The 17,749-nt window shown below is 33.5% G+C and overlaps 1 protein-coding gene across 1 annotated transcript; it reads left to right on the forward strand.

Annotated features, from left to right (window-relative positions):
• Nucleotides 1-9,866: 9,866 nt before the first annotated feature.
• On the forward strand, nucleotides 9,867-13,534 carry LOC132752141 (beta-1,3-galactosyltransferase 1-like). Its single transcript, XM_060742431.1, has 2 exons — nucleotides 9,867-10,422; nucleotides 11,726-13,534. Exon 2 carries the CDS (start codon nucleotides 11,735-11,737, stop codon nucleotides 12,953-12,955), a length of 1,221 nt encoding a protein of 406 aa, XP_060598414.1. The 5' UTR covers nucleotides 9,867-10,422; nucleotides 11,726-11,734; the 3' UTR covers nucleotides 12,956-13,534.
• Nucleotides 13,535-17,749: the final 4,215 nt, after the last annotated feature.

The raw sequence follows: 17,749 nt of genomic DNA on the forward strand, positions 1-17,749 counted from the left end.
GTGGATAATATAATCTCTGGAAAAAAAAACAAACAAAACAACAACATGTTTCTGTAAAAAAGATACCCGGCCGTTAACTTTTGTTTTCTCGTTTAGGGCATACGCATTTTTAACTTTGGGGATAGTACGCGGCTTTTAATGGAATGGCACTAATTAACGTGTCACGTTGAAGGTTCCATGAAAACCGCCATATGAACACATCTGTGGGTGTTACAAAATTCTAAATTTTACCATTTCATGTTAAATGTTGAATTCTGCTTAAGCCGATGCTCGAGGGCGTGGTCGGTAACTTGCACTTACCATTACCGTTCATGAACAGGCTCAGTGCAACATTTTCAATTTTGTCGTTTCGTTCGTTCTTTAGGGATTCTTTATCACTCTCTATTGTATTATGTTAGTTCTTAGTTTTCCATGCAAAGACTTAATGTCAAATAGAAATGTTAGCATAGCTGGCATAACAATGACATGATAATTTCTTGTAGGGTTATTAACAAACAAAAACAAAATAACCACAACAATTTAGCTTGCCTAGAATAGTATGACAGTGGATGATCGAATCTCTGATAATATAATAACGCAACAGTTCGATTACACTGAGACAGAAATGCTTTTTTGTCCCAGGATTACTACATACGATATGATGAGGCAAATACATTGTTTAAATCAAACTTAAATAGCAGAGGGTCGAACGTTTAGCGGTGCGATACTTCTTTAAGCGAGGTGAAATCATGCGGTGCGATACGGATTACGTCAAACCATATTACGTCAAATATGACGTCGTAACAATTGTAGTTTGGACGCCGATCGAATTCGTATTGTTTTATACTACCTAAGCTGAAGCGGGACTTAAAATAAAGATTAAGCGGCAAATCAGCACTTCTACTTCTACGTATGTAACTTTTGAATATTTTTTTAATATATTATTTTTTTCAATTATACCGTTTGTGATGATATATAGATCTAGCCCATGTATAAAATTTACATTATACATTTGTCATAAACTGTTACTCTGATTACCTCGGATTTTATCCAAAAACCTGTATAATCTCGGTGATATCGTTGGGACATTGTGTTACTGTTTGTAGGGGCAAACTGTTACAGTGTAACATTATGCCCCTATGCTTTTATCGAACAAGAAAATATTAATAATAATAATAATTAAAAATATAATAGTTCTTTCACAGTAGCAAGGGAATCTAAATGAGTGTTTTTTTTCAATCTCTACTTTAATATATAGATCTATATAAAAATAAAACGTATATAGATTTCTAACAAGATATATAGTCAATCCTGAAAAAAAAAACTAAAAAAGTGTGACCCAGGTGACCCATATTCAAACTTGACCTAGAAATCATCAAAACAAACTTTCAGACCAATTTCCAGGATACTTGGATCAAAACAGTAGCAACTAGAGTGTTAACAAGATTTTTCTATTTTTAGCTCCGGTGACCTAGTTTCACATGCGATTTCGAACTCATCCGAGCAATTACCTAGACAAGCATCCAGACCAAGTTTGGTGATAATTGAGTCGAAAATGTGACCACTAGAATGTTAACAAGGTTTTTCCATATTTGGGCGGTGTGACCTAGTTTTTCATCCAAGATGACCCATGTTCGAACTTGACTTAGAAATCATCAAAACAAACTTTCAGACCAATTTACAGAATATTTGGATCACAACAGAAGCCACTAGAGTGTTAACAATATTTTTCTATTTTTAGCTCCTGTGACCTAGTTTTTCATCCGAGATGACCCATGTTCGATTTAATCCAAGCAATGACCTAGACAAGTTTCCTGACCAAGTTTGATGACAATTGAGTCAAAATTGTGATAACCCATGTTCGAACTCATCCGAGCAAGTACCTAGACAAGCATCCTGATCAAGTTTGATGACACTTGTGTCAAAAATGTGACCGCTAGAGTGTTAACAAGGTTTTTGTATTTTTAGCTCCTGTGACCTAGTTTTTCATCCGAGATGACCCATTGTTCGAACTCATCCGAGCTATCACCCAGACAAGCATCCTGACCAAGTTTGATGATGATTGAGGCAAAAAATGTGACCGCTAGAGTGTTAATAAGGTTTTTCTATTTTTAGCTCCGGTGACTTAGTTTTTCATCCAGGATGACCCATGTTCGAACTCATCCAAGCTATCACCTAGACAAGCATCTTGACGAAGTTTGATGATGATTGATGCAAAAATGTAACCGCTAGAGTGTTAACACGGTTTTTTCTTTTTTTAGCTCCGGTGACCTACTTTTTCATCCGAGATGACCCATGTTCGAACTCATCCGAGCTATCACCTAGACAAGCATCCTGACCAAGTTTGATGATGATTGAGACAAAAATGTGACCGCTAGAGTGTTAACATGGTTTTTCTATTTTTAGCTCTTGTGACCTAGTTCTTCATCCGAGATGACCCATGTTTCAAACTCATCCGAGCTATCAACTAGACAAGCATCCTGACCAAGTTTGATGATGATTGAGGCAAAAATGTGACCGCCGGAGTGTTAACAAGGTTTTTCTATTTTTAGCTCCGGTGACCTAGTTTTTTCATCCGAGATGACCCATGTTCGAACTCATCTGAGCTATCACCTAGACAAGCATCCTGACCAAAGTTTGATGATGATTGATGCAAAAATGTGACCGCTAGAGTGTTAACAAGGTTTTTCTATTTTTAGCTCCGGTGACCTACTTTTTCATCCGAGATGACCCATGTTCGAACTCATTCCGAGCTATCACCTAGACAAGCATCCTGACCAAGTTTGATGATGATTGATGCAAAAATGCGACCACTAGAGTGTTAACAACTAAATGTGAACGGATGACGGGCAATGGTCGATCCTAAAAGCTCACCCTGAGCATGCTCAGGTGAGCTAAAAAAAAAACATGTAAATAATAAAATAGGATATATGCGTATTTATTTATTTATTTATTTATTTATCAATTCAATTTCAAATTTTTTTTTTTTTCTCAGAATGGTACGAAATTACAAGAGATCAACACCGCTATGAAAGGTTTCCGCAGATGTTATAAAAAGAGGAATAATGATGTAGTTATTTGCGATCTGTTGCCAATGAAATAAAGATGAACCCTATGACATTGTGTAGATACATTAAAAAAGCTAAAGAACTTGGAACAGATAATGTTGAGAGCTTCTTAGAACGATCTTTTTCGCCAGTCTTGACATTCAAGAAAACATACTGAAAAACTATCTGAAGACAGCAGCCAATGTATATTTTGGGTTAAGTCCAAAGGAGGTACGAATTTTAGCGTTTGAATGTGCTGATGCGTTTGGTATTGGTATGTCTGAGTCTTGGAATAGGGATAAAAGTGCTGGACCCGACTGGTTCTCTGGTTTTATGAAGCGGAACAAAGATTTATCAGAACCCCTGAAGCCACAGGTTTATCGCGGGCAACATTTTTAACAGAGCTAATGTAAATCTCTTTTTTGATAAGCTTGCAGCTGTTATGGATAGAGAAAAGGTTCAAGCTAGTGATGTATGGAATTTGGATGAAACAGGGGTTACCACAGTACAAAAGCCACGAAGCATAGTATCTACTAAAGGTGTTTAGCAAATTGGTTCTATTACGTCTGCTGAACGTGGGGAGCTAGTTACGATATGTGCAACTGTCAGTGCTAGCGGCAATACAATTCCTCCAATGCCGATTTTCCCTCGCGTTAAATCCCAGGACCATTTCATCCGTGACGGACCAGTCGGATGCATAGGTGCAGCGCATTCTTCAGGTTGGATGACTCATGACAATTTCTTGAAATTTCTGAAACCTTTCGCTCAACACACCAAAGTAACGAAGGAGAAGAAAGCTCTCTTTCTTCTTGACAACCACGACTCACATCTTCATATCGATATTCTGAATTATGCCCAAGAAAATGGGATTGTAATGTTATCATTTCCGCCTCATTGCTCTCATAAGTTACAACCCTTGGATAGGTCAGTATTCGGTCCCTTCAAAAGATACTTGGCAAGTTTTCAAGACAGTTGGATGCGCAACAATCCCGGAAAATCTATGACCATCTACGACTTGCCATGTAGCACAAAAGAATGTTGGCCGAAAGCAAGCACTCCTATAAATATTTTACATGGGTTCAAGGTTTCCGGTGTATACCCTTTCAACAGGAATGTTTTTAATGCCAAGTAATGTAACTGACCGACCAGCACCATATTCTATAGACACGTCACATTTTACAAATCAGACAGGTGAAAGTCCGGAGCATCTTGCCACTCAAAACCAGTATGAAAATGTTGCTGAAAATCAAAGTAATGTTTTAATAGGTACGAACAATGACACAAGAACAAATGAATGGAAATTGATAAATAGATTTGTACAAGTAATGGGTAGAGAATAAAAATAAATACCTGGAGATGGACACTGCCTTTTGCATTCAGTGCGAAGAGCGTTATCTGAAAAAAAGATTTCAACTATAAGCCATGAAGAAATTTGTTTCAAACTTAAAAATGAAATTATTGTCAACAGAGGTTATTACACAGAATTTGCTGGTGGCCGCGATATCGTTTCTGATATTGAAAATTACATCACGAAAAAAGAGTTTAACAATGACTCAATCGATTTAGTTCTTGCCGCCCTATGCAATAGCTTTGGTGTTTCTACTATTATATACTTTTGTGTGCATACCGATTTGTAAATATTTGCACATACACCCGGCAGAGAAGGGGTGATATTTAATGGTGACATTCATATAGCCAAGACTGGCCAAAATGGAAGTGCCCATTATAACTGCGTTGGGATATGCCAAGAAAAAGTCAACAATACACCAAGTAGGGCACAAAGGATACAATCAAGCCAAGAATATGAATCTCCGCAGTTTTCTCCAGAACATATAAGACCTCACCCAAAAGCAGCCCCAAGAAAAGGCACTGCTGGACGTAGAAAACGTAATACAGCAATATTAACAGACACTCCAGAAAAAAAATGCCATTGAAGAAATTTTCAGAATACGCGAACAGAAAATGAATAAAACACTTTCAAATCAAAGAACAGAAAATGATAAACAAAAACAGAAAACAAATCAAAAAAGAAAATCAGTTAATAAGAAAAAGAAAGTGATAGAGTCTGATTCTTCAGAGAACGACGAGTGGTATTGTCTGATTTGCGTAGAGCCATATTCCAACAGTCGACCCGGAGAAAAATGGATCCGATGTGTTGCATGTAAACATTGGGCGCATTAAGAATGTCCTGCTGTCTTAAGGGCCATGTTTTCACATGTCATAACTGTGACTCAGATTACAGTGATTGAAGTTGTCACAGTACTCAGTGTTTCGCCATAGAGGCTGTGACTGACATTTATTTATAGTTTCGTCTTGTAGCAATTATATTTGTATTTTCTGATCGTAAGATCAGTAAATACATAGCTAACATCCACGGTCTAACACAAAATTTCCTCACAGTCCTAACAACGCAAAGTAGTTCTCACTCAAAACTGCTTAAAAACCAGCAATTTAAAAGAAAGAATAATTTTTAATGAAGGCATTTAACGAATTACAGTGCATTAAAAGTTTAGATTAGTCAACAGAAATATGAGGTTACAATCACAAATTTCGCGGATGAATATCTTTTTTACCCAATGAAAAATGTTCGGCTATTTCCGTAAAGCTTCGGATTATCATGAATATCATTTTAATCAATGAAAATGCTATTTTTAGCTATGTCGATTACCGAATACTCCAGAGCGTAGTACACAAATAAATCTGACTGTCGAGTAGTGGATTATATACATGTCGGACTGTTTTGGCGAGAAGATTTTCGCTAAATTATTTTCATCATGCATCAGTGTTAAACAGCAGGTTTATCGTGAACAAAATACCTCGAAATTAATAAGAATTACAAACAAGAAATGGAAATTCTCAATTTAGAATTACATAATGTATTCGTTTTTATTCAAGGTACATATGTATAACTTCGCCGTGGTGCAGAGGTAAGCGGTCTCGTTCAGGGTGTGAGAGGCCTATGGTTCAAATCCTAGTCGAGGCAATTCTATTTTTTTTCATGCAAAATTCCATATGTATCAATCTCAAACTGTTATAGAAGAAAATCAAAACGCTGTCGCTGCGTAAGATGAATTATAGTATAAAAAATAAACTTATACAGGAAAGTACATACAGATAGTCAGTATGACTTAGATTGCAAAAATCAGAAAATACCATAGAGCTGCAGCCCTTTGATTTTAAAATGCATTCACACATTGTTATTTAGTTGAGCCTAGTCGAACATAATGATGAACTGATATGTAAGCGTATCATATTACCCCGTGTTATGTATAACTTTGCCCCAAATATCGGGGCAAAGTGTTACGGTTACTCATAATTTTTCATTTAACATCATTTACAAATACATATAACATTGTTCAAATAAAATTCACTGATTGATTAAAGAGATGTTGTTTATTTTCAAAACATAGTTTATTTGATACACACAATTATATTTAATCATTAAATATGAAAAAAATAGATAAAATGTAACGTTATGCCCGGTTTCCCCGATATACAAGTTTTCCATATCTATCCGAAAATATATACAATACTGTCAATTATTGTAGCATAATACAGTAATTGACAGTAAATACTGTTTTTTTTTAAAAAACGTGGTTTTAAAATGATTTACATAAAACACAAAAAGAATTTTACCCAAAGTGAAATTTGAATTTTCGCATTTAGGAAAACCCAGTCGCTACAAAGGGGGAAAAACACCAAAATTGTGGATGGGGAAACAAATTTACAAAATACTTTTCTTTTGAAAACCTTTTCCTTTACAAATTTAAATATGATTTAAACCAAAAAAAAAGGGTTTTTATACCATTTCCTGTGATAACCCGGGGGGACGGATACTCAAGAAGGTAAATAAGACACGTGTCAGATGTATGCCATTTCCGAAATCCAGACTTAAATTATTTGCTCCAATTGTACATACACGGTCCATCTTAGATGCAATGCATAAAATACTAACTGGTCTGTAATTCCCGACATCTAGCTTACTATTTTTTGCAAGGTTTTACTCTAACAATGTTCATATCATATCAGACAAAAAAACAAACATTCAGAATGTTAGTAATAGGATTTTTTTACATATTAGCACCGTCTTTATTTATGTTAAGCCAACACAATTCTTTATATATAAAAACTTCTCACTAACTTCTCTCTTTTTGTGTTATGTCCCTATAAATTTATAATGGTATCAGATGCGACATTTAACGATTTCTTTGCTGCCGGGAGTTTCTGTAATAATCGTGCACTTGATTGTCGGGGAATAGTGTGAAGCATGTTAGAAATGGTAGGCCTAAACTTTAGCGAGTGGAGGGTAATCAAAAGTAACATTATAAAATAGATGGAATAGTTACGTTCCTTATCCTCTAAAACAGCAATATCCTGGAATAAATGGCATATGTTCCCGAGTATTTTGATTGCATAAGATGCTTGAGTTAGTTATTTCATAGATCTTGCATGCGTAGAAATACCCCTCGGTTTATTTAGCCTGGGTGTGTAATGGTTTCTATAGCCTCTTGCATTGATCTTTAGACATGATCTACTGTTTACTACTTGTTTATAGGCAATAAACCTGTTTAATATTTGTTAAAAAAAGAATCCGATATGCTAGTTCATGTGTTTTTTTCCTTGTTTTAATTAACAACTTCGAGCACTGTTAATAATAGATAAATGTTCGACTTGTTTTATGAAACTTTTATGTAATTAAGGCCATAAATGCCCCTTTGCCATGAAATAATTCAGAGTATGTTCCTTTGAAAAGTTGTATTTATTCGCATATCAGCTTTAGACATACAGTGATGTAATTTAGAAAACGAATTTAGTATTACTGAACATGCAATGTTTGGCACATCTGACACTTGACAACAAGGTTATATTTAGCATTAAAGTTTCCGGTAAATCAATCATTTTATGGCATCCGTAAGTTTCTAGTAAATAAATCGTGCTTGTACAGCCCGCTTGCAGTTGACTTAGAATCTGATGTCACAATTGTTTATTGTTACACGTATTATAAGCTTTACTCTCATATGCTGCATATCACATGGCGGTTCCTGTGCGTGCATTAGTGCGTCCGTCGACCCGAAGTTTTCTTTTTTTCTGTCATAAACAGAGAGGGGTTCTAAAATAACCTGAATATGAGATTAACTGTCAAATAAATGTACAGGTGTACAGTTTGTCTGTACAACAACTCATTGTTTTTGTTATTGTCCAGCGACACTACTAAGCAAGAAGGAAAAGTTTCGTTTTTGTAGGTGCTTAGTGGTAAAGTTTCAACTTTTGAAATACAACAGATTGTTCGGACTTTATCAAATTGATGGGAAATTTTAATATACATGTATATTAGCACAAAGTTCAGCAGAGTGAGAAGATTTTGAAATCTTGAATGACAATTTATCCTTCGCTTATCACGGATAACTTAATTATTTCAGTACCTCATGTCATACTTAGTATAATGGTTACATGTTATGGTAATATGTTATCAGAGACATAGATAACAACATGTTATCTACATCTCTAATGTTATCTTAATTTTGTTTGCGAATATTGCATTCATGCTATAATGTTGGTACTTAATTGAAATTGAATCATTTTAAATCATTTTGGTTTAATGCACTTTAAGCAGTTAAATGACCTTAAAACACATATGTTGATGCATGTCATGCTTTACAAATGTATTTTACCTCCATTTGCATGGTAAAACTTGGTAAATATGAATTTAGTGTTTCTTTCTTCAACTCACCAACTGTGGTAGTTGACAAGATAATTTCATTTTCATTTATTCTATTCTAATATACTATCCTATTCTACTACAAATTATTGATGATATTTTAAGCTATCCAAATATTTCAATGCTATAATGTAATATTCAAGATAGTTGATCGTTTGTAAAAATATTGTTTTGTTAAAGCTATATAATAAACATTAACTTTGTGCTAAGTAGAAAAGATATTTAAAATGAAATGTTAAAGGATATAAAGCTCTATCACATGGAATATATTTCTATAAAATGTGGAAATGGTAAAATTACGTTGTTTCCTTAATCTTGAGATACATTCTCGAATGATTTGACACATATAATGTCATTATTCTGATATTTTATGTAGAGTTTTTACTGTTTAGCCTGATGGAGAAATGTCTGTCATACAGGAATTTTGGAATAATTATTTGCCAAAAATAAAACAAAATTTACACTGTAATCTTCGTGTTAATTAGTGTGTTATTAATTAAATAGTTACCGAGACACAGGACATAGCTTGCGCGTTCCGTTTTTTAACTTAATGAAAAGGAAAATTTATTTTCTGTACGGAAGATAAATTATTTATGACGCGAATAAGAATGCTAGGTTTTCAGTATTTGTACGCTTGAAAGTTTTACTTTATATCATTTCAATTAGTGTGAATTTAATGATTACAGCCACAACTATATTAGTAGATAAATTTATATATGTAACATTAAATGGACATAAAAATTAAGACATCGTCTTTAATGATTGTATATAAATGCAAATTAGCGCAACTATATAATGAACGGAAGTTGTCAATTATATAATGCTTTGTGAAATGTAGTAAATCAATCATGTCTTTGTATCTTCCTTCGAAGTTTGTATGTCAAGTTCTTAATTTACTTTGTGTATTTCAAAGTAATACACTTTAGCGTTAACTAGTTAACCAACATTTTCCGCGATTCTGGACTAGTGATTATTATATAGCTTTATTATATACTAGTTATATACTAGTTTCGAAACACATGTACAGAGAGGGATTTATTACAATTTCTTTTTATATAAATCTATAAAAAAAACCAACGGAATAGCATGTAAAGATTTAACTTTTTACCTATGTCTTTATAAAGTGCTATAAGCAAGTGTTACTGTTGCAAGGTTCATAGGGGAATACTTAAATATATTAACAGTTTCCGTTAAATATTTTATATCTAATAGTTTCATCAATACTCAAAAATAACCAGAAGTTATATGTCACGGTCACCGTATATGAATTCCTATTAATTAAAGCCCATAAATAGCCACACACAGATCACTTTACTAAGCAGGGCGTGTATAAGCATGCATATTTGATGAGTTGGGATTGGAGAACATGATGCTATCCAGGAGATATAAAGACATTTATAGAGTTGTTTGAGACTGGAATTCATTATCTACAATTTTGTGTTTATTTCCACTAAGATAAGAGTATTTTCTAATCTTTAACACTATAAACAGGGCTTATATAAATCAGTGCTGAACTATAGGCACTATAACAGTGTCGTGACCAGATGCGGTAAGAGTTGGTATGTAAACTATGCCATACGGCAGACGTGACATAAATGAACGATGATAACCACTGGATTTACTTTATCTAAAAGAGGAAATAAAACTATCTAAAAGAGGAAATAAAAGGGAAAGAAAGTAAGTATACGAATCAATGCTTGCTTAGTCTACAGCTTGATTTCGTTGCTTCTATATGTTCTTTTCAATAAACGATTTTCATTTTGATGAACATTTTCTTTAAATCGTTGTATTAGATTGATATAGAACGTATATAGTTAATTAAATTCATATCGTATTTTCTTTCTTATTCTATATGACTTTTATTTATTTATTTTTTTTATTGCTTGGGTATATACAATAAATTAGCTTATTTCCATTTTGATTTCATTAATATACTAATTATATCTTTCTTATTTAATTCTATTGTTATAGATTTAGATTTATTACGAAATAAATGTTGGCAATATAACCATGAGCACACAGAAAATACAATACAATGCAATACAATACAAAACAATACAATAAATACAATACCAATACAATACATTTATTTCGAAACAGTTGAAAATACAGTACAATGCAATACAATACAATGTAGAAACACTATATTAAGGTTATTGTACATATACAACATATATTAAACATGTAACGGAGACTGTAAGTTGGTTAAATATGCACATAATAATAATTTTACCATATACAGTAACAGCATAGAGTAAATGAAGCACTAGTTTCATATAATGGTATCAATCAAGTTACATTACATTTACTAATACCTTCCAAATACATTATTTAAAGTTCTTAATTCAGACATTTTAAAGATAAACATTGATAATTTTCTCATAACATTATCATTTTGAGATGTTATCAATTTAATGAATTTAGGTATATGTATACGTGGTATTTTCCAAAAATATTTATTCATAAGTTATTTTCTCAAAACATTGTACAAGGGAGATGATTCATGATTCCAATGATTCATGAAATTCATCTTCTAATTTAGAGCAAATATTACATTTTCTTTCATTATAAGGACTTTTTCTTCAGGTTAATACCATTACAGTTCGTACTTTTAATCTATGTGAAGTCTTGAAACGTGATAAAGATTTCCTAAAATTTTCATTAATTGCCATTGACAGAACTCATTGCAAGATGAAATCACAAAACAATACATTACTTCTTGCTCTTGATGAATCTCTTATATAGTTTTGTGTACCATTCTTGTACAAATGTATCTGTTAATCTTTGTTTTACTGCTTTTAAAAATATATTTACTGTACATCTCCAACACCCTGATTAATCTTATCTTTATTTTCAGTGCTTGCCAAAATTACTCTTTAAATAGATTATATATAAATAACAGTTACATATATTTAAAACATAAATTATAATTAACTTGTACATCAATATATATGACTTACTATATTATACTTTGTTTCAGCTATCTGCAATGAGAATGAGGAAGATGTCATGTAGACCAAAGCTTGCAGTCGCTATTTTCATTATCACTATCATTGTATTTACACACAGATTAATATTCACTTTAACAACAACAATAGATTCAAGCACTAATGATCAAACGAAACTCCAGGCAATGAAAAAACTTGCTAAGGACGAAAGATTAGCACAGGTAAATAAAATATCAGCAAAATTTGCACCATTTTATAAAAAACAAATGCAAGAAACATACCAGAAAATGGACGAGTTACAGGACACAGTTAACAGTTTAAAGGTTGACGAAGTTGAAGAGACGGAACAAAAGCAGGACATCAACATTGATAAGAAAAGCTACCTAAGATACTTAAAGGCTGTAAATAAAGCTGATCTAGAAAATCCATTTGTTAATCTTCACCATTATGAATATATTCTTAACAACAAAAAAGCATGCAACGGGAACGTGTTAGTTTTAGTTTTAATTCATAGTGATCCTAGGAAATACAATGAACGACAAATGATCAGAGAGACATGGGGATCAGTGAGGTTTTACTCAGGGGCAAATATTGTGCCATTGTTTCTTCTTGCAAAAGTAGCAGACAAAACTATACAAGATAAGATTGTTGAAGAGAGCAAAACACATCTTGATGTAATTCAAGGTAATTTTCTAGATTCATATAGAAATCTGACGTATAAATGTGTAATGGGCCTTCATTGGGTTCAAAATTATTGTAATAATACTAAATTTGTAGTTAAAGTGGACGATGATACAATGATCGACGTGTATCATTTAGTTCGTTTCCTGCTACAGAAATCACCGGACGGTAATCTAGAAAACTTCCTGTATTGTTCTGTCTATAGTAATCAAGGTCCACGTAGGACCACAGATGATAAGTGGTACGTTTCAGAGAGCGAGTATCCTTATTCAAAATATCCACCATACTGCGAGGGATTTGCATACATCATGTCTAATGACGTCACCAAGAAGCTCTATGATGCGTCTAGATATGTGAAGTTCTATTGGGTAGATGATGTATATGTAACAGGTTTTGCGGCTTTACAAGCCGGTGTTACACAGCGAAAGATGGAGGCAAACCATGGTTATGACTTGATGGAAGCTAGAAGTTTTTCTAAAAATGTACAAACTAACATGTTTCTCCTGGCAAAGTATAGTCATTTACGACGGAACTGGCATGATGCTTGGAACGCGATAAAATCTTATCACAAAAAAGAATGACATTAACGTCCTAATTATGTTGTGTATGTGTAAGATCTATATATGTGGATTTTTAACTTATTTTGCTAATGGCATGCATAAGGATCGGCCTATGTTAATTAAAAAGATTAACATAAAGTGTTGAGTCAAAGTATATAGGGGTCTGCATGTAGCTTGACGTATCACTTAATCCATGGAATATATAGTTAGTTAACTTGTGTTCAGTGTTGATTTGGTTTTTCTTCACCGGGCAAAATTTTCATATACATGTACTAATTTGTTTTGCATATCATTGTGTAGATCTACGGGTACTATTATAATCGTTATATACTTGTACTAATGGTATCTCAAGTGAATTGTATTAATTGATTATAGATCTCTTTCACACTTTTAGAGTGACATAGGACTTACTCCAGGAACAAGTACATTGTGAATATAAGAAATTAACTCCACGATCTACTTCTGAGTATAAAGTATATACATGAGAAATAATATTTAATATGAAGACATGTCTATCTACAGACTTAGTTCCATACTGAATTATATCCGAAGTGTGGCGTCTATATGGACTAATAATATCAAATAAAATGTAAGTTTATAGTTTTGTTTTGTTATGACATATATATCATTATAAAGTGTTTCGTTTCTACGAAAACATGTTGTCTTTTAGTCTGTAAATGGACAAAGACTGAAATACAAATCCAACAAACTAAATTATTTGTGTCTATATATAGAGATACAAAGTGGTCAAACCACCATGAATTATCTTTATTACAATTTATTACATGAACATTTTTTTCTACAATAACCACTTAAATCTAAGAATCAGCTAAGAATCATCCCTCGGAAATATCAACAACATCACTAGCAGGCTGGTTTAACTAGATAAGGCATGGTCGCGAGCTTTTATGTGCTTTAATAAGCTGCTATGCTAAAAGTTTTATTATGACGATTTATGCGCTTGTAAATATATATTTACGATTATCATATCATAACTTTTTTTATTAAATAATGGCACGAGAATGTCAAAATAAAATTCATTTTCAACAAATAACTTATCCCTGATAGCATTAACTTCTTTCTTGGAATCTTGAATTACAGTCGTCTCATTAAAGAAAGGAACCTGTTGTAAGGTCAATGACGATCACATTTTCTTGTATGAACTTCCAAACTAAAGAAATGTGCAAAGAGTCAAACTTTATTAACCCTATTTCACCATTACCACAATGGCTTTTGTCTAATATAAATAAATAAGAAAATGGAAAAAATATCATAAAGAAATCTAGCTTGAAATCTAGCTTTGACAACGTGGCAAAATTTTAATAAAAATTGGTTAAAGCTGCAGGTTTTGAACTGATAAATTTCGTCAAGATATACGAAGTTTGGCGGAAAAGGTTAAGAAGATGTCCTTGGTATAATAACATTTGATACAACAAACTCTATAGAGCTTTTTAAAGCAGACTCTGATCCCGTTTCAAAGTTCCGTTTGTACTTAATACCGCCTATTGTTTGCTCATTTAGGACACATGCATTTTTAACATTCAAAATTTCACCATTTCCATTTTATGCTTAAGGCGGTGCTGGGGGCGGTAGCTTGCAATTACCGATACCGTCCATGAAAAGGTTCAATCAAACCAAGCCTGCAGCAATTTCTAAGATCTGCATGCACACCGTATACTAGTATATTAAAATGTATATAAATTTGAAATGTGTTCATAGGACACGGGTGCCCCCACACGCCACTCTTGTCAATCTACTGACGTACAGCAGGAAAGCAGAACAGAGGGACGGACAAAGGAAATCCTACATGACTCCCCCCTACCCCTAAGTGGTTAGGGCATAAAAACTACATTCAATTTCTTCAATGCTGACATCTTGCTTTTTGCCAATATCAAGAATTTTAAATTTCAATTTTGTATCCTAAAGTATGCTGAAAAGTAAAAATGTCAGATGTTGATGATCGACCCTTACAAGATTGTTTTTGGAATTTGTTATGGAAAGTAACAGAGCTGATGATGCGTCTCTGCTCTATGGTTTGGTTTGTCACTTAAGACCGTGTAAATATCTTAGATACACTGCTGGTGTAATTGTAGTCATTATATACGAGGAGTGTTCAAATATGAATGCATCTAGAACGTTGAAACTAAAAATATCATCAACACAACAATAATGTCGTACCGAACGATCTATAAGGATCGGAAATATAACATCTCTGATTGAATGTACAGGGCGACTTATTACAACCTACACACGTGAAGCTCTACAAGTCAAACGTTCTTTGGAAACTAAACAAATACTTTCGTAAACGATGACCCGCAACAGGTTTAGCGAGAGAAAAAAAATCCCTATAGAAAGGCCAAGAAGACAAAATTGAAAATGTTGCAGGCTCGGTTTGATTGAGTCTATTCATGGGCGGTAAAGGAAAGTGCAAATTTCCGTTCACGCCCCCTAGCGCTAAGGTCAGATTGATGCATGACAACGCATTATCGCACAAGGCGTCTATAATGTAAGACTTTCTAAAGCAGAAAAATATCACTGTGCTCCCCCAAACTCCGCATTCAAATGACCTTGCCCTTCGTGACTTGTTTCCAAAGCTATAAAAGACAGCTTTCAGGTAGAAAATGTGTTCAGCATAATCACCTCGGTTCTGCAATATTCGAAAATATATGATAAACAAGGGCGGCGCTCAAAGTCTTCATAGTATACCTAGTAAAGACTGTCAAAATGTCTTAAAAGATTAGATACGAAAACTGAAACTTCCCTTCCTCCAGATCTTTGTATATCTGTTGGCGTGAATACTGGGAGGAAACATATTATAAAAAATTCTGTGAAACCTATGAAGAAATGCATTCATATTTAAACACACCTCGTACATATCTGGCAGCTGACTTTTGAACTGATTTTATTTTTTTAACCGGACATTTTGCCTAGGATTCCAAACCTTACATAAGTGTTATAGACAGTTTCTTTGACCTTCGTCTGCAAATATGTTAATTTCACTGTCAGGGAGGTCATTTACTAGAATATCAAATAAGAAGAGGCAAGGTCCCGATACCGAACTTTGAAGGACGCCAGAGAACAGGTAGATTGAAGGAATTTGCCATGCAACCACATAAGAATGACCTGTTCCATGAGATGAGCTCAACTTTCTGTCTTCCTCTCGGTACGTGCACGTCATGGAGAAGGCACAGGGTTGAAGATTTGAAGAACTGTGGAAGCCGAAAAATAATTCCGAAACTTTTACTCTAGCTGCGGACCAGCTGCCGATGTCCCGACTAAAATCGAGGGGAGTGGCCCAACAAAGTAGGCACGGACATTGAAGAAGGGTGCTAGTTTGCGTGACCTCTAGCGTGATGTGACAAGTTGAAAAGCAGAAATACTTTTTGCTCAAAATTCATAATTTTAGCTAAAATTAAAGAAATAAAACTAGGGGCAAAGGGGGAGATACTTAAATTACCGTAGACGAGAAAACAACAAGGGAGACAAACAAAAGTGTTTTAGATCACTATTGAATTTTGAAATCAAATCAAAGTTACGATTGTAAATTTTTGTAAAATATTTACGTAATTTTTAATAGCGGTAGCCCTGTTTGAGTAGCTTGCTAGAAATGAAAATATTTCGCTCGTTAAAATCCTTTACGTTGCCACAAGCTCTAGCGAATCTAATTAACTGAGATATATAAACCCCGTTAGATGTTGCATGCGGTACGTCACCATCCAAATGTGGATAATTAATTTACTCTACCAAAATCAAAGTCATCTCTTTTATCATAGATTTTCGTGTGAACAGGATTAATTGTTTTTGATAGTAATATGAAGATCCAAAAATGATGTACTTAAATTTCAAGAATTCGTTTTATGAAGTTGTAGCTCAGTAGGATAAATATAAGACACCATTTGATCGAAATAAGAATTATCTAAATTAAAAATGTCATCAAGGTATGCTAGTATAACATCTTGTTGTTTATTTTCAGAGAGAATCAACATAAAGTCTCTTTGATATCAATATAAAAACAAAACGGCGACCAGGGTGCACAATTAGTACCCATAGAAATTCCTATAAATTGTTTAAAAAGGGTATTACCAAACCTGACATAATTAAGTATTGTCTAAAAGAAAAGAGAGTGCCCTACAAACTTCGTCACAGGTCCACAAAGTATACTGTTTTACATACATTTTGTAAAGAAGGCTTTTTGAGAGTTACCAGCAAGAAATGTAACTTTTTCTCGTGCAAAGCTTTTCTGAATAAGGGAAATTAGTTTATCATTAATTAAATTATGTGGCAGTGTAGTATAAAGAGTAGAAAAATCATATGTACTGACAGCTGAAGCTTGATAGTTCTTAATTTCAATTTATCCAAAATTTCACCAGATTTCTTAATAGACCAAAATAGATGTTTGCCGGTTTTTGCGGACACTTTATCTCAATATCTAATTACATGTCAAACAAGACGTCAATAAAATAGAACGTTTACTTACAGTAGTGCTAGATGTAGAATTCCTAGTAAGTTTTTTTTATGTAATTTAGGAATCAAATGTTTAAAATTTAGTTCTTTTTCATCGGTTCAGACTTTAAGACAGAAAATATTATTAACATGATTGTTAAGAAGCAGTAGTTTTAGAATACGTATTAGTACTATAAAATTCCTTTGCAAAACGTTAATGTAATGGATACGTCAATAACGGCCGTACAATAATGATATTATTAGCCGCCTTGTAGCTGGTACCAAAACAAATTTTGAGTGAAAAGCTAGAATATCCTTTTTCATATGTTTTAAAGCAAGTATCGGTTTAGGTGGAAGAAGATGCTCATTTCC

The sequence above is a fragment of the Ruditapes philippinarum genome, unplaced genomic scaffold (genome assembly GCF_026571515.1).
Source record: "Ruditapes philippinarum isolate M1 unplaced genomic scaffold, ASM2657151v2 ctg2100_1_1_1_1, whole genome shotgun sequence".
NCBI lineage: Eukaryota > Metazoa > Mollusca > Bivalvia > Venerida > Veneridae > Ruditapes > Ruditapes philippinarum.